Source organism: Protopterus annectens, chromosome 17.part0, assembly GCF_019279795.1.
Source record: "Protopterus annectens isolate FY-2018-M chromosome 17.part0, PAN1.0, whole genome shotgun sequence".
In the NCBI taxonomy this organism is placed as follows: domain Eukaryota; kingdom Metazoa; phylum Chordata; order Ceratodontiformes; family Protopteridae; genus Protopterus; species Protopterus annectens.
Genome location: NC_056751.1, coordinates 410,481,011 through 410,503,626, shown reverse-complemented (window position 1 = coordinate 410,503,626; position 22,616 = coordinate 410,481,011). Strand labels below are relative to the sequence as shown.

Here is a 22,616-nt window from a genome sequence, read left to right as displayed (position 1 = left end):
CAGACAAACTGAGCAAGACCATCTTACTCCCTCACGAATGGTGTCTCAACCATGTGGTGGCGGAAATTATTTTCTGTCAGTGGGGCTAACCATGCTTCAATCTCTTTGCCCCCCCCCCCCGCCCCCAATGCCAAGTGCAGCAGGTACCTTGCCCTGCTTCTTCCAGAGGAGGAGTTACAGAGAGACTGTCTAGTTTATAGTTGGCCCCCTGGGCTCCTATACATTTTTCCTCTTACCCTTCTGATTCCCAAATTTCTACAGAAGGCATATTATAGAACTGCAAAGTAATCCTCATTGCTCTGTTCTGGCCTCAACACTTATGGTTTCCTTTCCTGTGGCCTCATCTGGTGCACCTCCCTTGGGTGTTGGATCCAAACCAGGCTCTTCTCTTTCACCCATCAGGAATAACTCGCGTGGACATTTGGATCCTTAAGTTGACTGCATGGTTTCTTCTCTTCCAGTGATGGCTAGACAGTCCAAGGTCCATTCAAACACATCCTCATATCTTCTCAGAAAGATTCTACTAGAAAAATTTATACGAGCAAATGGAAAAGATTCTCCCTTTGGGCTGTCCAGAGACAATTAGACCCCTTTTTAGCACCCGTTCCAGTTATACTACATTATCTTGTTTCCGTATTTAACAGTGGTGCTAGTTATTCTACTGTAAAGATTCAACTTGCAGCTATCTCAAATTTTCATGTAGGACATAACTGTTACTTTTTGGCATCGTTGAGATTATGCAAAGCCTTTCTTAAAGGTACCTTTTTACTCCAACTCCCTGTTAGGGATCATTCTCCACCATGGGATTTAAATATACTTCTTCAAGTCCTGACTCAACTCCCATTTGAACCAGCTGCCAAGGTAGACTTGAGATTTTGGTCTTGGAAAACTATCTTCCTGGTCACAATCACATCATTCAGATCTATATCAAAACTCCAGGCTTGCTCCTCTAAGCCCCCATATCTAATTTTTCACAAGGACAGAGGTGTTTGTTTCTCCATACTTAACCTGCTTTTGCATCTAAGGTGGCTTCAGAAACAACTGTATCAGTCCATCAGCCTTCCCGTTTTCTATTGTTTCCAACAAAGGAGAATACATACTGCACCTCTTAGATGTCTGTAGGCAACTTTGATTCCATCTCCACAGAATGAAAAATTTAAGAAAAACAGGACTGGCTGTTTATTTTCTTTTTCCAAAGCTAATCTGGGTAAGTCTGTCTCAAAGCTGATATTAGCCAAATGGTTCACTGATTGAATCTATTTTCTGTATACACAAAATAAATGCAAACTTCCTAAACCTCCTAAGGCTTATTCCACTTTATCTGTGGCCACATCATCTGCCTTCTGGGCTAGAGCTTCTATAGATGACATTTGCTGAGCTGCCACTTGGTCTAATACTCATATCTTCATTGCTCACTACAAATTGGGCATTCTCTGTAAAAACAGAACATCATTTGGCTGTGCTGTATTCTGGAGCATCCTTCCTTGAGGACTACCCTGGCTTTTCTATATCTGGGGACTCTACCCCATTGGTTGAGGAACAGATAAAAAAGACAACAGATACAAAAGTTATGTACTCACCATAACTATGCATCTCTGTTGTCTCGTATCATCTTTTCTCAGACTCTCGCCCTCCAGCCCACTTTATACTTAAAATTTTGTATTTCCTGGTCTTGTAGATGTTCTTAATGTTTCACTTTCCATCTAAGGAGTACGATATTAACTGACTGTGATGAGCTCCAGCTGCAATCTTACTGGGATGTTATTGTCAATTTTACTGAATTATTGCACATTTTTGGGTTCTACAGACAGTGGTGTAGGCTGAATGTAGGGCGGACTCGATCTGATGTAGTTCTAGATAAACAAGAGGATTATGAGTAAGGGGAGGATCTAGAGCTACAGAGTCAAGTCTTTGGAAGTGGCCAAAGTCAAATCTGAGGTCAGATCCAAAACCCATCATTTGAGGAAAGACGAAAACAGACAACCCTGCTGCATAGTTATGATGAATACATAACTTCTGTTTACACTGTTTTCTGCCTCTTGGTCCTGGTCATAAATGTGAAGGGGGTCCACAGACCAGCTCACCTTTCTGGTTAGCAAATCAAATAAATAAGTACAACAGTTAAATAATGGAGTCTAGCCCCTTGGCAATAAAAGAGTTATGAACTGTTTTGATAAGACAAGGACCTCTGTTTTGATTTGCCAACAAATGGCATTCTTACTGTTATACTCTTGCTAAACAGACATTTGATAGATTTGGTCCCAAATGTAATATTATGTTCCCCAGATTTCTTCCTACTTCCTCTCCTGTCCCTCCTCATACCATATTGTTTTCAGTGTTTGCAGTGAATTATATAGACCATCTGATATTTCAATTTTTTTTTCTTGGTTATGTCATTTCTTTGGTGATGGTTTCTTACATAGGTTTTTTTTTGTTTTGTTTTTTTTTTTTTGCATGACTTTTCCTCTATAGATTTTACTTTGTTGGAAGAGTTAATTATGTACCCAGGAAAAAAACATATAGCAGTATAATTTTTTGTCTCAGTGTGTGTATACATACATGATTGACTAGAATAAATGGCAACACCAAATGTTATAGATGAGGCCAGTATTTACACTTTGGAGGTAGGATAGATGGAGAAAGAAGGGACCATAGCCAAACAATGTTACTTGGCAGTTGCTATGAGTATCACTTGAGTTGTAGAGCTCCTGAATGTGTTTCTGTCCAACCCACGAGTAAATTCACGCACACATGCTCAAAGGTATATTATCTTTGAAGACATTCCTGTAAGATACATATTTTTCTCATATTTTAATTCTAAGGTAACTGGAAGCCCTCACTAATGTCACATATTTTGCAGTTTCCATGGAGCAGAGTGGTAAGATATGTCACTGTATTTATGTCATTGGCTATGGCTTTAATATACAGACTTTAACTGCATGGAAATAAAGTACAAGCAAGGGAGGGTGTGATTGAAATAACCACATCAGTGAATGTTATTCAGATGCATTTTGACATTTTTAAATGGTCAAGTCTATTGGTATACAGGGATAAAAGCTTGACTGTGAGCCAGGTGACATGAGTTTGATTACCGTCTTGGGCAGCTTATGAATCTGGCAGTGGATTTTTAATGCAGCGTTTGGCAGCTCATGTCGTCTTTGTGAGGTTGATATAAGACATTTGCCTGGGGTTCTGGTGGAAACTGGGGGATCACATGGGATCAGGGAATGTGGGGCAGTCCTGAAGGGGAATCCACCACTTGTAAAAGTGAGTGATATTCCATTGTTGATGCCCATTAAAATACCAGACCCCTTGCCATCACCTGGGCATGTGCTGTGGGGTGTTAGGGCTTAAATATGGAATTACCCCTGTCCCTGGATGGATGATGGCACCACTCCTGCCTGGCTCATTTTTTGCTTCCTGGGGAGTGAATGAGCCATAAGGCCTCCAGTTCAGGAAGATAGAATGGGTCAGTTGAGCATAAGGAGGGAAGCTTGATGGCCAGATGAGACCAGAAAAAATAACATAGCAGGAATTTCTTAAATTTTGGATGCCCTCTCTCAAAATACATGTCCAAAGTCTAGATTTTAGCTATAATGCAAGTAATCCATAATAGGGCTGTGAGTAAATGCTGCAGCTATAGACTGAAGTCATGTATGACAAATAAAGCTGTTTGGTCTGATGGTTTTAACTCATTAGGCATGTTCCCGGGATGGAGAGTGCTGTCTTGGTTACTTATGTGTGTGGGGAAAATGCACAGAAGGAATTCTACGAGGAGAAAGTGGAACTATATGTAGACAGCAGGAGAATTGTGAAAGGGGACTCTGTTGCAGGCATCAGAAAGGTATGTGAATTTTATGACTTTCTTAACCAGTCTGATTCTTTAATTTTCCTACCATTGTATCTGTATTTAATGCAACTGATAAGGATGTTTACTTGGTTGTGTAGAGCAACTTCTTTTCAAGCTTTTTGGAAACTTTAATACTGTTTTAACCACCTTTAGTCTGCTAATAATGGGGCCTAATAAATTTCAAAGCTGATTGTGTAGATTTACAGCACAATATTATTTTATCAACAGGGACTAGCCTTGTACTTTAAGATTTTAAACTTAATTTCTGTAAAGAAACCAGCTAAGAATGTTGAGCCTGCCAGTATTCTGCCACTAGAGCTTTAGCTTGAATTGAAAGCAATATTAATCTGTGACTAACTCATAGATACGATGTTGTCTGTTCCGTCCATTCTCAACAACCGAGTCTTCGGATCAGATTGGCTCTGACATTAACGTCTGTACAGACTTTTGGACCCAAGGCTCAGGCTCCTCCCCTTACCCATAACCCCCCTTCATCTACTTAATTACCTCAGATTTCATTTTCCACTTGGACAGTACAGATACGGGTCTCCTGGCTCAATGTTTAGAAGGGACTCTGTGTCAGATAAGTTACTTAAACTGATACTTGTCAGTGTAGGATTTTCTTCCTCTTTTTCTCTCTGTTTTATGGACTTTTCGCCTCGCCATTAACCAAAACAAAGAAAAAAAAGATCTGATATTGTCACTTTATCATCTTCTCCTCACATATGGGGTCCAGATCTGATCCATCGGATCCGACTCAACCATTACTAAGCTTGTGGCAACTAAAAAGCTCTTGGAAACCTCCCCTTACCCACAGTGCAACTCTCCCTTTTACCTTAGATCTCATCTGCCACTTCGCGAAGGAAGACGTGGTCCGATCAGCTAGCTATTGGAGTTTCAGGTCATTATTAATGTAATATATCTTTCTGTAGTTCTATTTCTTTACATATTTAGCCTTTTTGTATCTTCCCCTTGTTTCTAAAGACCCTTTTTTGATAGTAACCACTTTTTTATTTATTATTTTTATTCACTTTCTCTGATGTCCTTCATGGATGCATCTGCAGTCATAACAACCGGGTTGTCCTGTCGTCAGGCAGCCCTTCAGTCGGCCGGATTCCAAAGTCCGGGTCCGGCTTCGGCTGATGTCGCACTTCACCCGACGTCATCTCTGTTGGTCTTCGGGTATAAAGGCATCAGCCGACGCCATTTTCCTCAGTCTTTCTTGCTGGGCCAAGCAGAAGCTGTTCGCAAGTGCCGGTCGGTCGGATCCAGAGATTACTTCTACCGAATACTACTCAAGACTTCTAAAGCTAAGTACCCGGTTGGGGACTCTTTCTTGCCTCAGCCGATGTCAGAAAAAGTTAATAATTGTTTAACCTGTGGGAAACAAATACCTCATAAAGATTTCCACTCTTATTGTCTGCCTTGTTTAGGCCCAGCCCACGACGTAGCAGCCTGTTCGGCCTGTGCTTCTTTCAACCGGCGAGAACGCTTAGGCGTCGGTCGGAGTTTGCTGAACAGTTTTTCGGTTCTGATTTTGCGTACATTATGCCATCAGATCCTCCGACTACCCAATCTGCCAAAAAACGCAAAGATAAAGACCGACACTCGCGGTCCGCGGTTTCGGCTGAAACCATGGTTAAGCAAACATGAGTGTCTCGGTTTCGGCCGAAACCGAGAAAACTGATCAAAGTACAGCTGAATCTATCTCTACAACTGAGGCCCCTGCTACCATTCTTGAATCGGCCTCAGAAATTTTACCCACTACGGTGGTTGCCACTGACTTATCAGACACCATTCCCTTGGATGTCTCTACCCCAGCACGTGGTGCTGCTAGGCCTCCAACAGCCATGTCCATTAAGGCCTTCGCCAGGGCTAAAGCAGCCAAGACTACTAAAACAGTGCCTGTTAAACCCCTACAACCAGGCCCTCCTCTAGTTCTCAAATGCTTACTCTGGCAGAAGATTTAATTTCATTAATTAGAGGATCTCAATCTCACCCAGACAGGGCCTCTCAGCCCCAGAGAAGAGACCTAGGGCAGAGCCCCCTGAGCCAGTGTCATCTGATGATTCAGCCGATGAATCAGACATAACTGACCAGCCAGAGGCTCCTTTCTCCAATTTTGAAGACTCTGATGCTGAAGAATCCATTCCAGCTGCTTCCCCACCAGAAGAATTTTCCTTTGGGGAAACCTTACATGCCATGCGAGAGCAGTTCCAATGGCAGCAACAGGATTTTTCAGACTCCAGGAAAAGACTTAGGACCTTTCTGCACCTTCCACAACACAGGCCCTTAGCTATACCTCCTGTTCTCTCTGTGGTGGATGATGCTTTCAATGATGTCTGCTCCGCACCAGATTCTTTACCTCCAGCCCCTGCCAAACCAGACAGATTTTACAGGGTGCCAGACACTCATCACCACCTTTACAAGGCCCCTCTTGCAGACACCGAAACTATATCCCAGGGTCCCAAGGCAGTAGCCGCGACCATAGCTAAAAACCCTATTCCTTCTGAAAGGGAAGCAAGGTCATTAGACAGATGGGGCAAAAGGTCTACACTTCAGCTACTCTCTCAGCTAGAGCTTTAAACTGTCAGTTTCACATGATACAATACCAAGAGTTTATGCTTGATCAGTTAACTAAAAAGCTAACCACTGATGAATCTCTTGATAAGAAATATGTATTAGAAATGGTAAGTAACATACAACAGGTTAGTAACCATTCCTTAAAATGTGGCTATGATGCACTGGAGGCTTCATTTAGATCAGCCATGACTGGCACAGTGATAAGAAGGCATGCATGGCTAAAGGAGCAAGCTTTACCGGATCATGTTAAAGCAAAGTTACTAGATGCTCCTATGGATAAGACAAGTTTGTTTGGTACACCTGCCCAGCAGGTTATGAAGAAAATGGAAGAAAAGGCAAAATCCGTTCAAACGGTTAAAGATTTCTTGCAGGTTCAACCCCCAAGGTTTAGCAGGAACTGGCCTGCCAAAAATTGGTCCTTTCCTGACTCCACAAGATCTCAAAGGGGCAGGAACAGACGTTCCAGAGGCAGAAACCAATCCAGAGGAGGTGCCTACAGAGGACGACAGTGGCAAGGTAACAACAGAGGCACAGACACAACCACTGCCACTACATCAACACAACCACAGTGACTTAATCCTAAATCCGCCTACCAGGGAACAAATAGCAGCTCCTCTAGGCGGAAAGTTAACCTTATTTTCAAAGAACTGGCACTATATAACAAAAGACAAGTGGATTTTACAAACCATAGATCAAGGATACCGGTTCCACTTCCACACTTTACCAATCAAAAGAGGAATGCCAAATCTATCTCCAAATCAAAAAACAGAGGCTCTACAACAGATAATGCAGTTAGCAAACATGAGAGCTGTGGAAAAAGTGCCAACAGCAGAGCAAGGAAAGGGGTTCTACTCCAGACTATTCCTAGTTCCAAGAAAGGAAAAAAGTTGGAGACCAATTCTCGACCTGTCCGCCTTAAATACATACATCATTGTCCCAAAATTCAAAATGCTGACCCTACAGCAACTTCTTCCCATGCTGGGCAAGGAGTGTTGGCTGGTAACTCTAGATCTCAAGGAGGCATACCTGCACGTCCCCATTCGACCAATCTGCAGAAGATACCTCAGATTTCTTGCAGGATCAGAGCACTATCAATTCTCAGCATTGCCCTTTGGCTTATCTACTGCGCCCAGAGTATTCACAAAATGCCTGGCATCAGTAATCGCCCATTGCAGACTACAGGAATTCAAATTTACCCATACCTGGACGACTGCCTGCTACAAGGGGACAACAAAAGCAAGCTGACAACAGATTTACAAAGGGTCATTTACTTGCTACAAGCACTGGGATACACAGTCAATCTACAAAAGTCAAGGCTGATACCATCCCAAACAAGGACATTCTTGGGCGGAATTGGACACAGTAAAACAAATGACATTCCTAACTGCAGAAAAACAAAAGAACTCCTCTTTACTTCTTGGCACTAACAAAGCTGAACAAGTTAACAGCAAGAAAAGTACTGCAGGCCTTGGGCTTCATGGCATCATGCATAATCTTGGTCCCACTTGCCAGACTACATATGAGAAAACTACAGTGGTACCTAAAGAATTTATGGTCCCAACACAGTCACAGCCTAGAAACAGAAATCCCACTAATTCCATGCTTAAAACAGGAGTTCCTATGGTGGGCTCAGGCATGCCAGACAAACCCAGGCCTACCCTTTCGCAGATGTCAAGCAAACCAGACCATCACAACAGACGCTTCAGACCTAGGATGGGGGGGCCCACATGCTGGACAAATGCGTGCAAGGATTGTGGACACAGGATCAACTTCACCTGCACATCAACCTAAAAGAAATGCTGGCAGTAAAACTGGCAATCCAAAGGTTCAGACCATTTCTCAAAGAGGGCCAGTTGATGATAAGGACAGACAACACCACAGTCATGTGGTACATCAACAAGCAGGGAGGCACTCATTCATACCCCCTATGCAGAATGACTTTGGAGCTGTGGAACCTGGCACTCAGCTACAACATCCAGTTACAGGCAATATTTGTACCGGGAAAAGAAAATACTCTGGCAGACATATTAAGCAGAACCACATCGGATGCCCACGAATGGAAACTGCACCCGGACATTTTCAAGACCATCTCAAAGAAATGGGGAATGCCTCAGATCTATTTGCATCACCTCTCAATCACCAGCTCAAAAAATTCTGCACAAGGACATTCCACCCACTGGCATGGGAAGTGGATTCGCTCTCCTTCAGCTGGAAAGGCCTGACAGCATATGCATTCCCACCTCTTCCCTTGATACACAAAGTATTACTAAAAATCAAGGAAGAACGTCCAAGGATAATCCTGATAGCTCCAAACTGGCCAAGACAACACTGGTACCCACTGCTGAGGAGCATGTCTCAGAACAATATGTGGCCAATACCCCTGATGCCTTTGATGCTAACTCAGAACAACTACAGCATCATACATCCAAACCTAAAAACGTTGCAACTGACTGCATGGAACATCACATAGCAACAGCTAACCCAGAACTTTCCCAAAGAGTTAAAGACATTATTCTTGAAGCATGCAGACCTTCAACAAGAAGGAACTATGCTGGAAAATGGAAAAGGTTTGTCATTTGGAGTACTGAAAGAGGAAAAGATGTGTCAAACATAGATATGCCTAACATTCTAGAGTATCTGGCCGAACTTCTTCATTCAGGCCTGTCCTACTCCTCCATCAAGATACATGCATCAGCTATTTCAGCAGAATACAGCTTTGATCCACCTGTTTTTTCGCACCCTTTGCTCAGGCAGTTCCTCAGAGGAATCAAGAATGTAAAACCTCCAAGGAAACCACCTTTGCCAGCTTGGGACTTAAACTTTGTGCTAGAAAAGTTGACACTATCACCCTTTGAACCAGCAGCAACAGCACACCTACAACACCTGTCATGGAAAACTGCTTTCCTACTGGCAATTACTTCAGCAAGGAGGGTTTCAGAACTACAGGCCTTAATGGCAGTGCAACCCTTCCTAATCTTCCACCAAGATAGAGTGTCCATGAGGACTAATCCTACATTTATGCCTAAGGTGGTATCCAGAGTGTCTTTAAACCAGGCAATCCACCTACCTACCTTCTTTCCCAACCCACAAAACAGAGGGGAAAGAATACTGCATACCTTGGATGTACATAGACAGCTACGCTACTACTTGGACAGAACCAAAAATAGCAGAAAGACTGACCAACTTTTTGTAGCCTATGCAACAGGAAGGGAAGGAAAAGCTATTTCCAAACAGACAATCTCCAAATGGATAGGAAATTGCATACGATTCTGTTACTCCTTCCATGGAAAGCCAATTCCACAGAACATAAGACCTCATTCTACAAGGGCAACAGCCACTACCACAGCCTTCTTACGAGGAGTGGCAACCAAAGACATTATTGAGGCGGCTACTTGGACCTCCGTGCATACATTTGCCAAGCATTATAATTTACCTCTATATTCCAGATCCCGAGCAGGGTTTGCCACTGCTGTACTGCAAGGGATCCTAAACACACCATAATCTAGTTTTATCCTCCTCCCCTAGTTGGCTATGGTATTCTACCCAGTTGTTATGACTGCAGATGCATCCATGAAGGACATAGTACAGTTTTGTACCTACCATAAATGTAGATGTCCGAACTGGATAGCATCTGCAGTCAGGATTACCCTCCCTCCTTCCCCTCTGTGGTACTCCTAGGGTATTTTACCCTCCTAATAGCTAGCTGGTGGGGGGGAGTCTTTTATGGTGTATTTGTTTGTATATATGTACATACATGCTTATTTTTGTGTTTACCTCTATCTTTTTGGAAACATTGGCATCTATCCAAATTTTAGCCTCCAAGAGGGCTACTGGCATCTGGGGCAAGAAACACTGAGGAAAATGGCGTCGGCTGATGCCTTTATACCCGAAGACCAACAGAGATGACGTCGGGTGAAGTGCGACATCAGCCGAAGCCGGACCCGGACTTTGGAATCCGGCCGACTGAAGGGCTGCCTGGCGACAGGACAACCCGGTTGTTATGACTGCAGATGCTATCCAGTTCGGACATCTACATTTATGGTAGGTACAAAACTGTACTTTTCCCTCTCTCACTTTTTCCTGCTAGTAACCATTTTTTATAGGTTACTCCCCCTCCCTTTTACCTTTTAAGGTATTCTTGACTACTATAGTTAGTAGTCTTTCTCTGCCTCTCTTTTTCTGTCTATATATAATTTTTCCTTTTGTTTTCCCTGTCTCTTGGTTTTAAGTATGTGTGTGTGTGTGTGTGTGTGTGTGTGTGTGTGTGTGTGTGTGTGTGTGTGTGTGTGTGTGTGTGTGTGTGTGTTTGACTGTTTTTTTCCATCCATACCCTTTTTTTCCACATGGCAGAGAAACAAGACAGTCCAGCAGGATTCAAAAAATGCACGAATTGCAGTCATTAGATTCCTTTTAGTGACTCTTACTCCCTTTGCATTTATTGTCTAGGGCCCCTTCATCTACCAGAAGATTGTGCAATATGCCATTCTTTCAACCATCAGGCACTGGTTGAGAGGAAAAAATAAGCTTATTTTAAGAAGCATGCTTTCATCTGCTTTTGAGGAGGCTATTTCTGGCAGTTGTCAAAACCTGTGAACTTCTACCAAATCTAAATCCACTCATTTGAGCCCTGCTTCTTCTCTTTCTTCTAAAAATAGAGATAGAGGAAAGAGAAGGCCTTCCTTGGCTCCAGCAGACCCTTCAGAGCCAAAAACTAAGACTTATAAATCTCCCAAGTATGTAGAGTCCGTGACTCAGTTAGGGCCTTTGACTCCGAGAACTCCTAGATTGGATCTGGCTTCTTCGGCTCCGACTCTATCGAGTAAAGATAGAGTGGATCCATTGATGTCAGATCTAACAATAAGCCCATTTAAGCCTATTTTGACACCTCCCAGGACTCAGTACTACCCGACCTTTGATCCTGTTCCTTAGAGGGTACCGTTTCCATTCTTAAGTAGACCAAAATCTCCATCAGCATCCTCTTCCCATTCAACCCTGAGCCTTACTGAAAAAGACATGGAAAGGATGGTACAGAAGATCTGGTGGGCACAAGGCATCACTAAGTCTCCCCAAGCCTTGACCCATGTGGTTGCATGTCTGTCCAAGCCATCTACTCCCTCTCTTCTTCTTCCTCCGACTTCAGGGCAAGCTTCGGAGTCATCAGATCTGATATGTTTGGTGCCTTTCAGCTCTAATCCAAAGATGTCTCTTTCCTTGGGGCTGTTCAGGCTTTTCGGAGCCAGAGAGTTCCCAGAGCCGCAGTGAACCTCGTGAACCACAAGTGAGCTTGACCCCCAGGTCTTCGGAGCAGGTGAGCTCAGCTCTGGCTTCTACCCCTGGAGAGCTGTCGTCTGGATTGGAAGGGACCCTGTCACGAAAGCATGGCTTGTCTGAGCCGGAGTCCTCCTCCACTCAGGACGGTCAGCCTTTGGATCTCCAGAGAGGACTGTAGTTGCCACTGCATCTAGAAGGTCGCCTGCCCCTCGGATCCTTGATCCCATCAAGATGCCTTGTGTTCTTCTGACCAGGATGTTTCACAGGGACAGTGGGACCTTAGGTGCCAGGATACCCATCTGGGTTCCCCTGCCTCTTCCTATACCTCCTCAGAGTACTGCACTGAGGAGGTCCCGTGGAAGAGACTTTGCAAGAGGAAGCATTTGGACTCCATGGAGGAGTCGGCCAAGGAAGACATCGACCTCCATGAGGGAGAAGCATCCTCACTGTCGCCTCCTGAGGATGTTTCCTTTGGGGAGATTCTAGAGATCCTGAGACGAGAGGTGTCTGGCAGTCCAGTAATCCTTCACCGGAGGAGTTGGTGTACCTGGCAACCTTTGATTCCTGACCATCTACCTCCTGGGTGACTCCACCCACCAATGAGCTCACATGTTTGATCTCTCGGCGGCTGTGGGAGACAGCAGATTCCATCGAACCCATTCCCCGGAGACCAAATAAAATAATTACCATCTAACAAGGCCTTTTGGATGAAAGGGGTTGCAGTAGATGCCATGGTCGTGGTGGCAAAGACCAAGAAGGAATTTTCGGAGGAGAATTCAACTATTCATCCTCCTGATAAGGATTCCAGGACAATGGATAGATGTGTGAAATGAATATTTTCTTCCATGACCTTTGTCCTGCAATTACTGAATTACCTTTCTCATTTCATCAGATTGCAAAGAGATCTGATCAAGGAGTTGTCAGATATACTTGAAGAAGCAGTAGCTGAGGGAGCAAGAAAAAACGTAGCTTCACTGTTAGCGATGCTGTATTCTGTAGCTAACTCTTCCATGAGGCTCATCGTGCATGCAGCTGAAGGAATGAGTAGAGCAGTGGGTTCAGGTATTTCTATGAGGAGGTATGCCTATATGTGCCTATGCGATTTTTGTGAAGCCTTTCAAGTCTTCTTTTGTCAATGCATGGTTTGGCAGCACTTCATTCTGTGGTCCCAAAGTCAAAGAAATGCTATCCAGGTGTGAAAAAGAAGGTAAGACTTGTTCTGTCATGGGCATACGTTTTTTGGTTCCTCTGAGACCTTATCCAAAAGGTCAGAGAGGCAGTGGAAAAATGTGGTTCAAAAATTCTCAGGGGTCTTACCAAAACACACTTGCAAAATTTTCCCCCAGAGGCGGGAGGGAGCAATAATGGTAGATGCCATCCTTGTGGCAGAGGAGGTATGCAAAACCAAGGGTCCCAGGAGTCCTTTTTCTGGGAAACCTTTCAGCGCTCCTGAAATGAAGCCCGATTGTCCACCTCTGGAGGCAGTCGGGGGTTGACTCTCACTGCACTGGAGAGCCTGGGGAAAGATAACTTCAGATATGGGTGCAGAGGATAATTCCAGGGTTTTCCAAATTCCCTTCTGTCGACAACCCCCCAAAACAGAAAAATGCCAGATATTCCACGTAGTCAAAGAGATCAAGTAGTTATTCAAATTCAAAAACTGCTGGAAAAAAGAGTCATCCAAGAGGTCCCTCCAGACCAGAGAGGATTCCGAACTTACTCCGGGTTCTTTTTGGTTCCAAAGAAGACAGGGGACTGGGGACCAATGATGGATCTCAGCACATTAAATAAATCAGTTTGACATTGCAAGTTCCGAATGGTCATGGTGCAGTCCATACTTCCTTTTTCTGGAACAGGAAGATTGGATATGCTCTATAAATCTTCAGGATGCGTACTACCGTATAAAAATGGACAACCACTCCAAAAGATACCTACACTTCCGACCAGGAGCCAGTCATTACCAGTTTAGAGCACTGCTCTTTGGTCTCACTACCACCCCCAGAGTGTTCACCAAATGTATGGCAGTGGTTGCAGCTCACCTGAGATGACAAGGATTCTGGGTGTTTCCTTATTTAGACGACTGGTTCATATGCGCCTCAACCAGGCATCTAATTATCCATGCAGGAGAGACTGTTATTAAAATCTGTGCAGAACTAGATATAACCATAAATTACCAAAAATCATGTCTGGACCCTTCTCAAACACTAGAGTTCATAGGAGCACTACTGGATGCCACTCAGATGATTGTGAAACTTCCCCACTCCACAATGTTAACATTCATGAGAATCACACAGATTAATCAGGAACAAGAAGGTAGCTGCTTGTCATGTTCTACAAGCTTTAGGATCAATGGCTGCAGCAATAATGTTAGTTCCATTAGCTAGAATACTTGAATGGCTTCTAGCTGCATGATGGTCAATTATCCACCAACCGATGTCTCACCAAATCCTCATAACAGACACATGAAAAACGACCCTCTCATGATAGATTTAGTCAGAACAGTTTATGCAAGGTTGACACTTTTTTTCCCCCCTCAACCATAGGCTACGGTGACAACAGATGCTTCCCAGATTGGGGGAGGAGGCATTATCTAGGGAAGACAGTCCACAGAACCTGGTCTACAGACGAGGCCAAGCTGCACATAAACATCCTGTAGATGAGGGCAGTGCTCCTAGTGTTGCAGGCATTTGAGACAGTTCTTCCTCTTAGAATGTTGGCGATTCAGACGGACAACATGATGTTCTTCATCTCACATTGCTGCAGTCCTTACACTTGGGTAGTCCGCTGTCCTCGGTCGGCCCGAATATCAAAGTATTAGGCTGACGTCGGTCAAGGCGCTTAAGACTGACATCAGGACGTCAGGGTACAAATGCGCATGACGGACGTCATATCCTCAGTCTTTTTTGCCGCATGGTCCGATGCAGAAGCAGCGTTGCAAGTGCCGTTCGGCGTTCTGAAATTTTTCGAATTCGGAGTTTCAGACCGAGTCAAAGTTGGCTAAGTACCCCGTTGGGGAACATTTTAGTTTTTCTTGCCTCAGTGGTTTACCGGATGTCAGAAAAAGTGAATAACTGTATTTCTTGTGGGAAACAGATACCGCATAGAGATTATCATACTTTGTGTATTCCTTGTTTGGGGCCTGAGCACGGCGTTGTTGGGTGTCGCTTTTGTGCTAGGTTCAATAAGCGCACTATTGCGAAGGTTAGATTGTGCCAGGTTGGTCTTTGGGAAGCGGTGCAATTATAAGATGCCGTCGGATGCTCCGCCGCTTCTTCAAGAAGCGCAAAGACAAAGCAGCTAAACCCAGGCAAGAAGAGTCGTCCGTGCGGACGCCGGTTCTTTAGAGGCGTCAGTGGAACCGGTGGTTCCGCGGAGGCTTCTCTGGAGTCCCAGGGGGAGACTTTGTTATTGCAGGATGTGGCCTCTCAGGAGGCAGGTCAGGCTGAAGGGGCTTCTCAGGTTACTGTACTCCCCTCCCTTCCTAAGGTGGTTAGGCCCTCTCCTTCTGTTTCTAAGGCTTCTCCCAGAGGCAGGCCAGGTTTAGCTTCTGTTGGTGTCACTCCTAGTTCTACAGGATCTGTGCCCAGGAAGCACATGCTTAAAATGGCAGAAGATTTAATTACTTTGATTAGAGGTTCTTTGCCCCCTCCAGATAAGAGGCCTAGGGTGGAACCAGAGTTGGGGAGTTTTGAGCAGGTTTCAGATGTTTCAGAGTCTTCGGCTGAAGACTTGCAGGAGTACTCTCCTTATTCTGATTCTGATGCAGATGATTCAACTCCTTCTGCTTCTCCTCCAGAGGATTTTTCTTTTTCAGAGACTCTTCATTCCATGAGGGAACATTTTAAGTGGGAAGGTCAGGACTTCTCTGATTCCAGGAAAAGGCTTAGGGAATTTTTGCTTTTACCCCAGCATAGGCCTTTGGCTATACCTCCTGTTCTTGATGTTGTGGAAGATGTGTTTGCAGAGGCTTCACTTAATCCTGATTCTTTGCCTCCTGCTCCTGTTAAACCGGATAGGTATTACAGGGTGCCTGAGGCTCATAAATATCTTTATAAGAGTCCTAGGGCGGACCCAGAAACTGTTAGTCAGGGACCTAAGGGTGTCAAGGCCTCTGTTGTAAAAAATCCGGTTCCTCCAGATAAAGAGGCCAGAGCTTTGGATAGATGGGGAAAGAAAGTCTATACTTCTTCCACCTTAGCTATGAGGGCTTTGAATTGCCAGTTTCACATGTTGAAATATCAAAACTATCTTCTTTCTCAATTGAAGTCTAAGGTAGATGCTCTGGCGGAAGGCATTGAGTGTAAAGAATTACAAGATTTAGTACATGTTTCTGAACAGGTGGGTAAGCATTCTTTACAATGTGGTTTTGATGCTGTACAGGCCTCGTCTAGGGTGGCTGCCACTGGGTCAGTTCTTCGCAGGCACGCCTGGCTGAGGGATCAGAATTTATCTGAACATGTTAAGACAAGGATTTTGGATGCTCCTTTACAGTCTGATGTGTTGTTTGGTTCACCTGTGGAGTCAGTCTTGAAGAAAATGGAGGACAAGGCTAAGTCTATGCAGACTGTTAAAGATTTTTTGCAAGTTCAGCCTCCGAAGTTTAGTAGGAATTGGCCTGCTAAGGGGTGGACGTACCCTTCTTATGATTCACAGTCTAGGGGTAGATCTAGACGTGGTAGGGGCAGAGCTCAGAGCTCCTTCAGACCTAGAACAGGGAGTTCTCCTGCACAATCTTCGGGTGAGGGCAGGGGCCAGTCCTTTCGTAAACAGGCCCAATGACCTACCTTTTCAGCTGCCAGATCCTTCTTGCATGGCAGCACCTTTGGGAGGAAGGTTGGCACTCTTCAAGGAAAATTGGAGTTTGATTACCCAAGACAGATGGGTATTAGATATCATACACCAAGGTTACAGGTTTTATTTCCATACCTTGCCTCCTTTCAAAGGCATGCCGGACGTTCCTCCTCAGCAAAGACTAGAGGCTCACAAACAAATTTCTCTGCTGCTCCAAATAGGGGCCATACAACCAGTCCCTCTGCCAGAAGTGGGCCTAGGATTTTATTCTCGCCTGTTCCTAGTACCAAAGAAGGGGAACACGTGGAGACCAATTTTGGATTTATCTATCCTCAACACTTATCTGGACATTCCCAAGTTCAAAATGTTGACGTTACAACAGCTTTTACCTCTGCTGGGCAAAGATCACTGGATGGTGACTCTGGATCTCAAGGAGGCTTACCTTCATGTTCCTATCAGGTTAAGTTGCAGGAAGTATCTGCGTTTTCGAGCTGGGACTTCTCATTATCAGTTCTCTGCATTGCCCTTTGGCTTATCTACTGCGCCCAGAGTGTTCACGAAGGTTCTGGCTCCAGTGATAGCTTTCTTCAGGCTAAGAGGAATACAGATCTATCCTTATTTGGACGATTGCCTGATTCTGGCCCAAGGAAAGGACGAACTTCTTCATCATTTACAATATGTGATAGCAGTGCTAAGATGCCTGGGGTATTCTGTGAACGAAATAAAGTCCAGTCTAGTACCCTCTCAGGACATGTGCTTTCTGGGTGTGAGACTGAATACAGCATCCCAGATGGCCTTTTGACCCCGGACAAACAAAAGAATCTTTCTCTTTACTTCCATCAATTGTCTCATCAGTCCAGGCTGACTGCAAGGACAGTCCTTCAAGCCTTGGGGTTCATGGCATCTTGTATTCTGGTGCTTCCCAATGCCAAACTGCATATGAGGAAGCTGCAATGGTATCTCAAAAATGTATGGACACAGCACTGCCAAGATATGGACACTGTCATTCAGATAATACCTTGCATTCAAAAGGAATTTCTGTGGTGGGCTCAGGAATGTCACCTAAACAAGGGACTCTCTGTGACCGGCCAGAGGCGAGTCAGATTCTAACGACAGATGCCTCAGACAAAGCTTGGGGAGCTCATCTAAATGGAAAGTGGGTACAAGACACGTGGCCTGCCAGACTTCAACATTTACATATCAACTTGAAGGAGATGTTAGCAGTCCAATTTGCATTGATAGCTTTCAAGGATTTACTCCTTCCTGGGCAGGTGTTGGTTCTAACAGACAACACAACTGTCATGTGGTACATCAACAAGCAAGGGGGAACACATTCTTATCCTCTATGCAGACAAGCAATGATTTTGTGGGAGACGGCTCTCAGTTTACAGCTAAATCTTCAGGCAAGGTTTCTGCCGGGAGCACAGAACTCCTTAGCAGATGTGTTGAGCAGACAAATTATGGATCCCCACGAGTGGAAATTGGATCCTCATGTATTTCAGAAATTGACAGTGTTATGGGGAACTCCAGACATAGATCTGTTCGCTTCTCCACTAAACTACCAGTTGCCAAAGTTTTGCACAAAAAGGTTTCATCCCACAGCTTGGAAAGTGGATGCTCTCTCATTCAATTGGAGCAATCTTCATGTGTATGCCTTTCCACCTCTGCCTCTCCTCCCAAAGGTACTCCTGAAGGTCAGACAGGACAAGCCAAAGATAATTTTAATAGCTCCAGATTGGCCTCGACAGCACTGGTACCCATTACTGAGAAGTCTGGTACGGGAGCCTCCATGGCCTTTGCCTTCGATTCCACACCTGCTGTCTCAGGAGAACAGTCGTCTACTCAATGTAAAACTTCACTCTCTTCACCTAACAGCCTGGCATATTCTGTTTTAAACCCTGGAGGGTCTCAGCTTCCACAGCAGGTTTTGAATGTTATTTTGGAAGCCAGAAGGCCTAGTACAAGGAAAGTGTACGCAGATAAATGGAAGAGATTTTTATTTTGGAGTACAGCAAAGGAATTTGATGTTTCTAAGCCTAATTTAAGTGTGGCTCTTCAGTATCTTACTGAGTTACTGGACAAAGGTTTGTCCTTCTCTTCTATTAAGGTTCATGCTGCAGCAATTTCTGCTCACTATGACTGTGACCCACCATTGTTTTCTCATCCTTTGTTTAAGCAATTCCTTAGAGGGCAAAGAATATAAGACCCCACGAGAGCTCCTACTCCTGCTTGGGATCTCAATTTTGTGTTGGAGAAACTCACTCTACAACCTTTTGAGCCTGCAGCTACTGCTGAGTTGAAATATTTATCATGGAAGACTGCTTTTTTGTTGGCCATTACCTCTGCGAGAAGGGTGTCTGAGTTACAGGCCCTTATGGCAGTTGAGCCTTTCTTAATTTTCCATAAGGATAGGGTGTCTTTGCGTACTAATCCTTCCTTTATGCCTAAAGTGGTTTCTAGTGTGGCTTTAAACCAAACTATTCATTTGCCTACTTTTATGCAAACCCCAAAATAAAGGGGAAAAGATTTTGCACACTTTGGATATACACAGGCAGTTGCGATATTATTTGAGCAGAACTAAAGGGTTCAGGCAGTCTCAGCAGTTATTTGTTTCATTTGCTTTGGGTTCTCAGGGCAAGCCTGTGTCAAAACAAACTATTTCTAAGTGGATTGGGTTTTGTATTGCTTTCTGTTACTCCCATCATGGTAAGGAGATTCCAGCTGGGATTAGGCCCCATTCCACTAGGGCTACTGCCACTTCTGCAGCTTTTTTAAGGGGGGTGGCAACTAAAGATATTTTAGAGGCAGCTACTTGGAGTTCAGTGCATACTTTCTCTAAGCATTACCACCTTCCACTTTACTCTAAATCTAGGGCTGGTTTTGCCACTGCAATTTTACAGGGCATTTTGGCAGCTCCTACTGCTTTATAGTTTTGCCATCCTCCCTTACCTCTGCTTTGGGATTCTACCCAAGTGTAAGGACTGCAGCAATGTGAGATGAAGAATATAGTACAGTTTTGTACCTACCATAAATGTAGATGTTCGAAGATCCACATTGCTGCAGTCCAATTTACCCTCCCTCCTTCCCCTCTGTAGTTAGAGGCGGTTGTGTGGATGTCCTTCATGGATGCATCTGCAGTCATAACAATTGGGTTGTCCTGTCGTCAGGCAGCCCTTCGGTCGGCCGGATTCCAAAGTCCGGGTCCGGCTTCGGCTGATGTCGCACTTCACCCAACGTCATCTCTGTTGGTCTTCGGGTATAAAGGCATCAGCCGACGCCATTTTCCCCAGTCTTTCTTGCCGCGTGGCGCCCGAAGCAGAAGCTGTTCGCAAGTGCCGGTCGGTCAGATCCAGAGATTACTACTTCCGAATACTACTTCGAAGACTTCTAAAAGCTAAGTACCCCGTTGGGGACTCTTTCTTGCCTCAGCTGATGTCAGAAAAAGTCAATAACTGTTTAACTTGTGGGAAACAAATACCTCATAAAGATTTCCACTCTTACTGTTTGCCTTGTTTAGGCCCAGACCACGACGTAGCAGCCTGTTCAGCCTGTGCCTCATTCAACCGACGAACGCTTAGGCGTCGGTCGGAGTTTGCTGAACAATTTTTCGGCTCAGGGTTAGTACTAGGGTGGTTGGTTTTTTTTTTTGCTGTCTTTTGGTTTTGACCTTTCTTTTTAGGGTCTTCTGACATCTGGGGCAAGAAAAGACTGAGGATATGACGTCGGTCATGCGCATTTGTACCCTGACGTCCTGATGTCAGTCTTAAGCGCCTTGACTAATACTCAGCCTAATACTTTGATATTCGGGCCGACCGAGGACAGCGGACTACCCAAGTGTAAGGACTGCAGCAATGTGGATCTTCGAACATCTACATTTATGGTAGGTACAAAACTGTACTTTTTGTGGTTTGGTACATAAATAAGGAGGAGCCAGATCATACCCTCTGTGTTGAGAAGTGCTCAGAGTGTGGCAATGGGCAATCTCATCCATCTGCTTTCTTGTTGCAATGAACATTCCAGGAAAGTCGAACATGATAGCAGACAAGTTGAGCAGATCCATTCTTATGCCTCATGAGAGTTCCCTCAACCAGATGGTAGCAGAGGACATTTTCCGCAGATGGGGCCAGCCTTGCTGCGATCTCTTTGCCTCTCCCCCTATCAGGGGAGTCCCCGAGGGATGCTGTCATACACGATTGGCATCCATATCTATTGTATGTCTTTCCCCCATCCCCTTGATTCCCAAATTCCTTCAGAAAGAGAACAGTAATCCTCATTGCCCCATATTGCCGTTGACAAATCTGGATTCCATTCTGTTGGCCTCGCCTACAGAAGGAACCCTGGACTCTGGATCCCTTTCCAGACCTTCTGTTACATCCAACAGAAAAGCTTCACGACCTCAAACATGGCTTGGTTCCTCCAATTCCATTGACTGCCAGACAACCCATGCCCTCCTCACCGGTCCATTATATTTTGATGTCCTCTCATGAGTCATCCATTCAAAAACTTTATAGGAGGAAATGGAAGAGGTTTGTAATTCAGGTTCAACGACATAATGTAGACCCTGTCACAGCTCCTGTTCACTCTGTTGTAGCATTTTTTGCCCACCTTTTCAGTAATGGAGCAGTGGCTTCCACAGTTAAGGTGCAGTTAGCAGACATTTCAAATTTTCACATTGAGATGGATAATTTATCTCTCATTTCCAAGAAATTTTGCAAAGTTTACTTGAAAGGGACCCTGCTGTTATTGCCTCCCTACAAGGATCCCTGTCCCCAGTGGGACCTTAATTTGGAACTATGTCTTATTGTTCAGCCCTCATTTGAACCTGCAGCGACTTGTGATATTAAGTTTCTGTCCTGGAAAACTATCTTTTTGGTGGCTATTACTTCTGCAAGAAGGTATCAGAAATTCAGACACTATCTTCCCAATCCCCATATTTGATTTCTGAGAAAGACTGAGTCTGTTTGCGTACCATTCCCTCCTTTTTCCCCAAAGTCATTTCTCAGACAAATATTAACCAGACCATACATTTGCTTTGTTTTCTTTCCTAACTTTAGCGGTAAAGGCAAATATGTTCTGCATTTGTTAGATGTTCATAGACAGCTACATTGCTGTTTGCATAGGACTAGAATGTTTTGGAAAGCAAGTCAATTGCCCATTGCCTTTGCAGGCTCTAGAAAAGGCCTACCAGTATCCAAAGTTACTTTGTCAAAATGGTTCTCTGCTTGCATTTCCTTTATGTACACCTCAAAAGATATAAATCCTTCCAAACCTGTTAGAGCTCACTCAACCAGAGTGGGGGGGGGGGGGGTCATGGCCACATCCGCAGTCTTCCAGACCATTGCAACCATGGATGAGATTTGTGCAGTGGCCACATGGGCAAACCATCATACCTTTATTACACATTACAAACTGGATTTGGTTTCCAGGGGAAAAGCCTCCTTTGGTTTGATGGTTCTGAGAAACATCTTTCCATGAGTCCTCCCGGGGTAAATGTAGCTGGGAACTCAGTCCTATATGTGAGGATGAGATGAAAATTTGGCAATATCAGATTAAGAAGTTATGTACTGACCATAATTTTCCATCTGTACTGTCGATTATTTTCATCTCTCCCCACATCCCCTCCCTCATACCCACTTCCTTTAGGTTTTCTGGTTGAACAAGAAGCGAAATTCTGGTAATTTTTTATTATTTCCAATACTCCAGAAGTGGTCTCATAAAAAATCTTTTCAAGATTAAAGTTTAATACTTTCTTCTATGAGAATATTTCTAGCAAACAAGATCTGAGGTAACAGGGAGATGTGCATTGTGGGTAAGGGAAGGTATCCAAGAGCATTTTGGTTGCCACAAGCTTAGTAATGGCTGAGTTGGATCCGATGGATCGGATCCAGACCGTGTATGTGAGGAGAGATGAAAAAATTGACAATAGAGATGGAACATTATGCTGAGAACATAACTTATTTTTAGCCAGTGCGCAGTCTCTGTCGCTGTCTTTCAGGAGAGTTTAGGGTTTTTTCCCTGTTATCTGTATATCTTGCTAGTCATGGTTATTAGCATTTCTGAATGTTGTATTTATAGTGCTTTTTCTGTGTGTGTCAGTGTTAGGGTTTATCTTTTTGAACAT

The 22,616-nt window shown here is 44.3% G+C and overlaps 1 protein-coding gene across 1 annotated transcript in view; it reads left to right on the top strand.

The window, feature by feature from the left end:
* Positions 1-22,616, top strand: part of LOC122791564 (dickkopf-related protein 3-like) — a 1,366,110-nt gene that overhangs the window by 661,119 nt on the left and 682,375 nt on the right. The window contains exon 5 of the mRNA XM_044059322.1: positions 3,700-3,844. Coding sequence (XP_043915257.1) covers positions 3,700-3,844 — 145 coding nt within the window. The remainder of the gene's footprint in view (positions 1-3,699; positions 3,845-22,616) is intronic.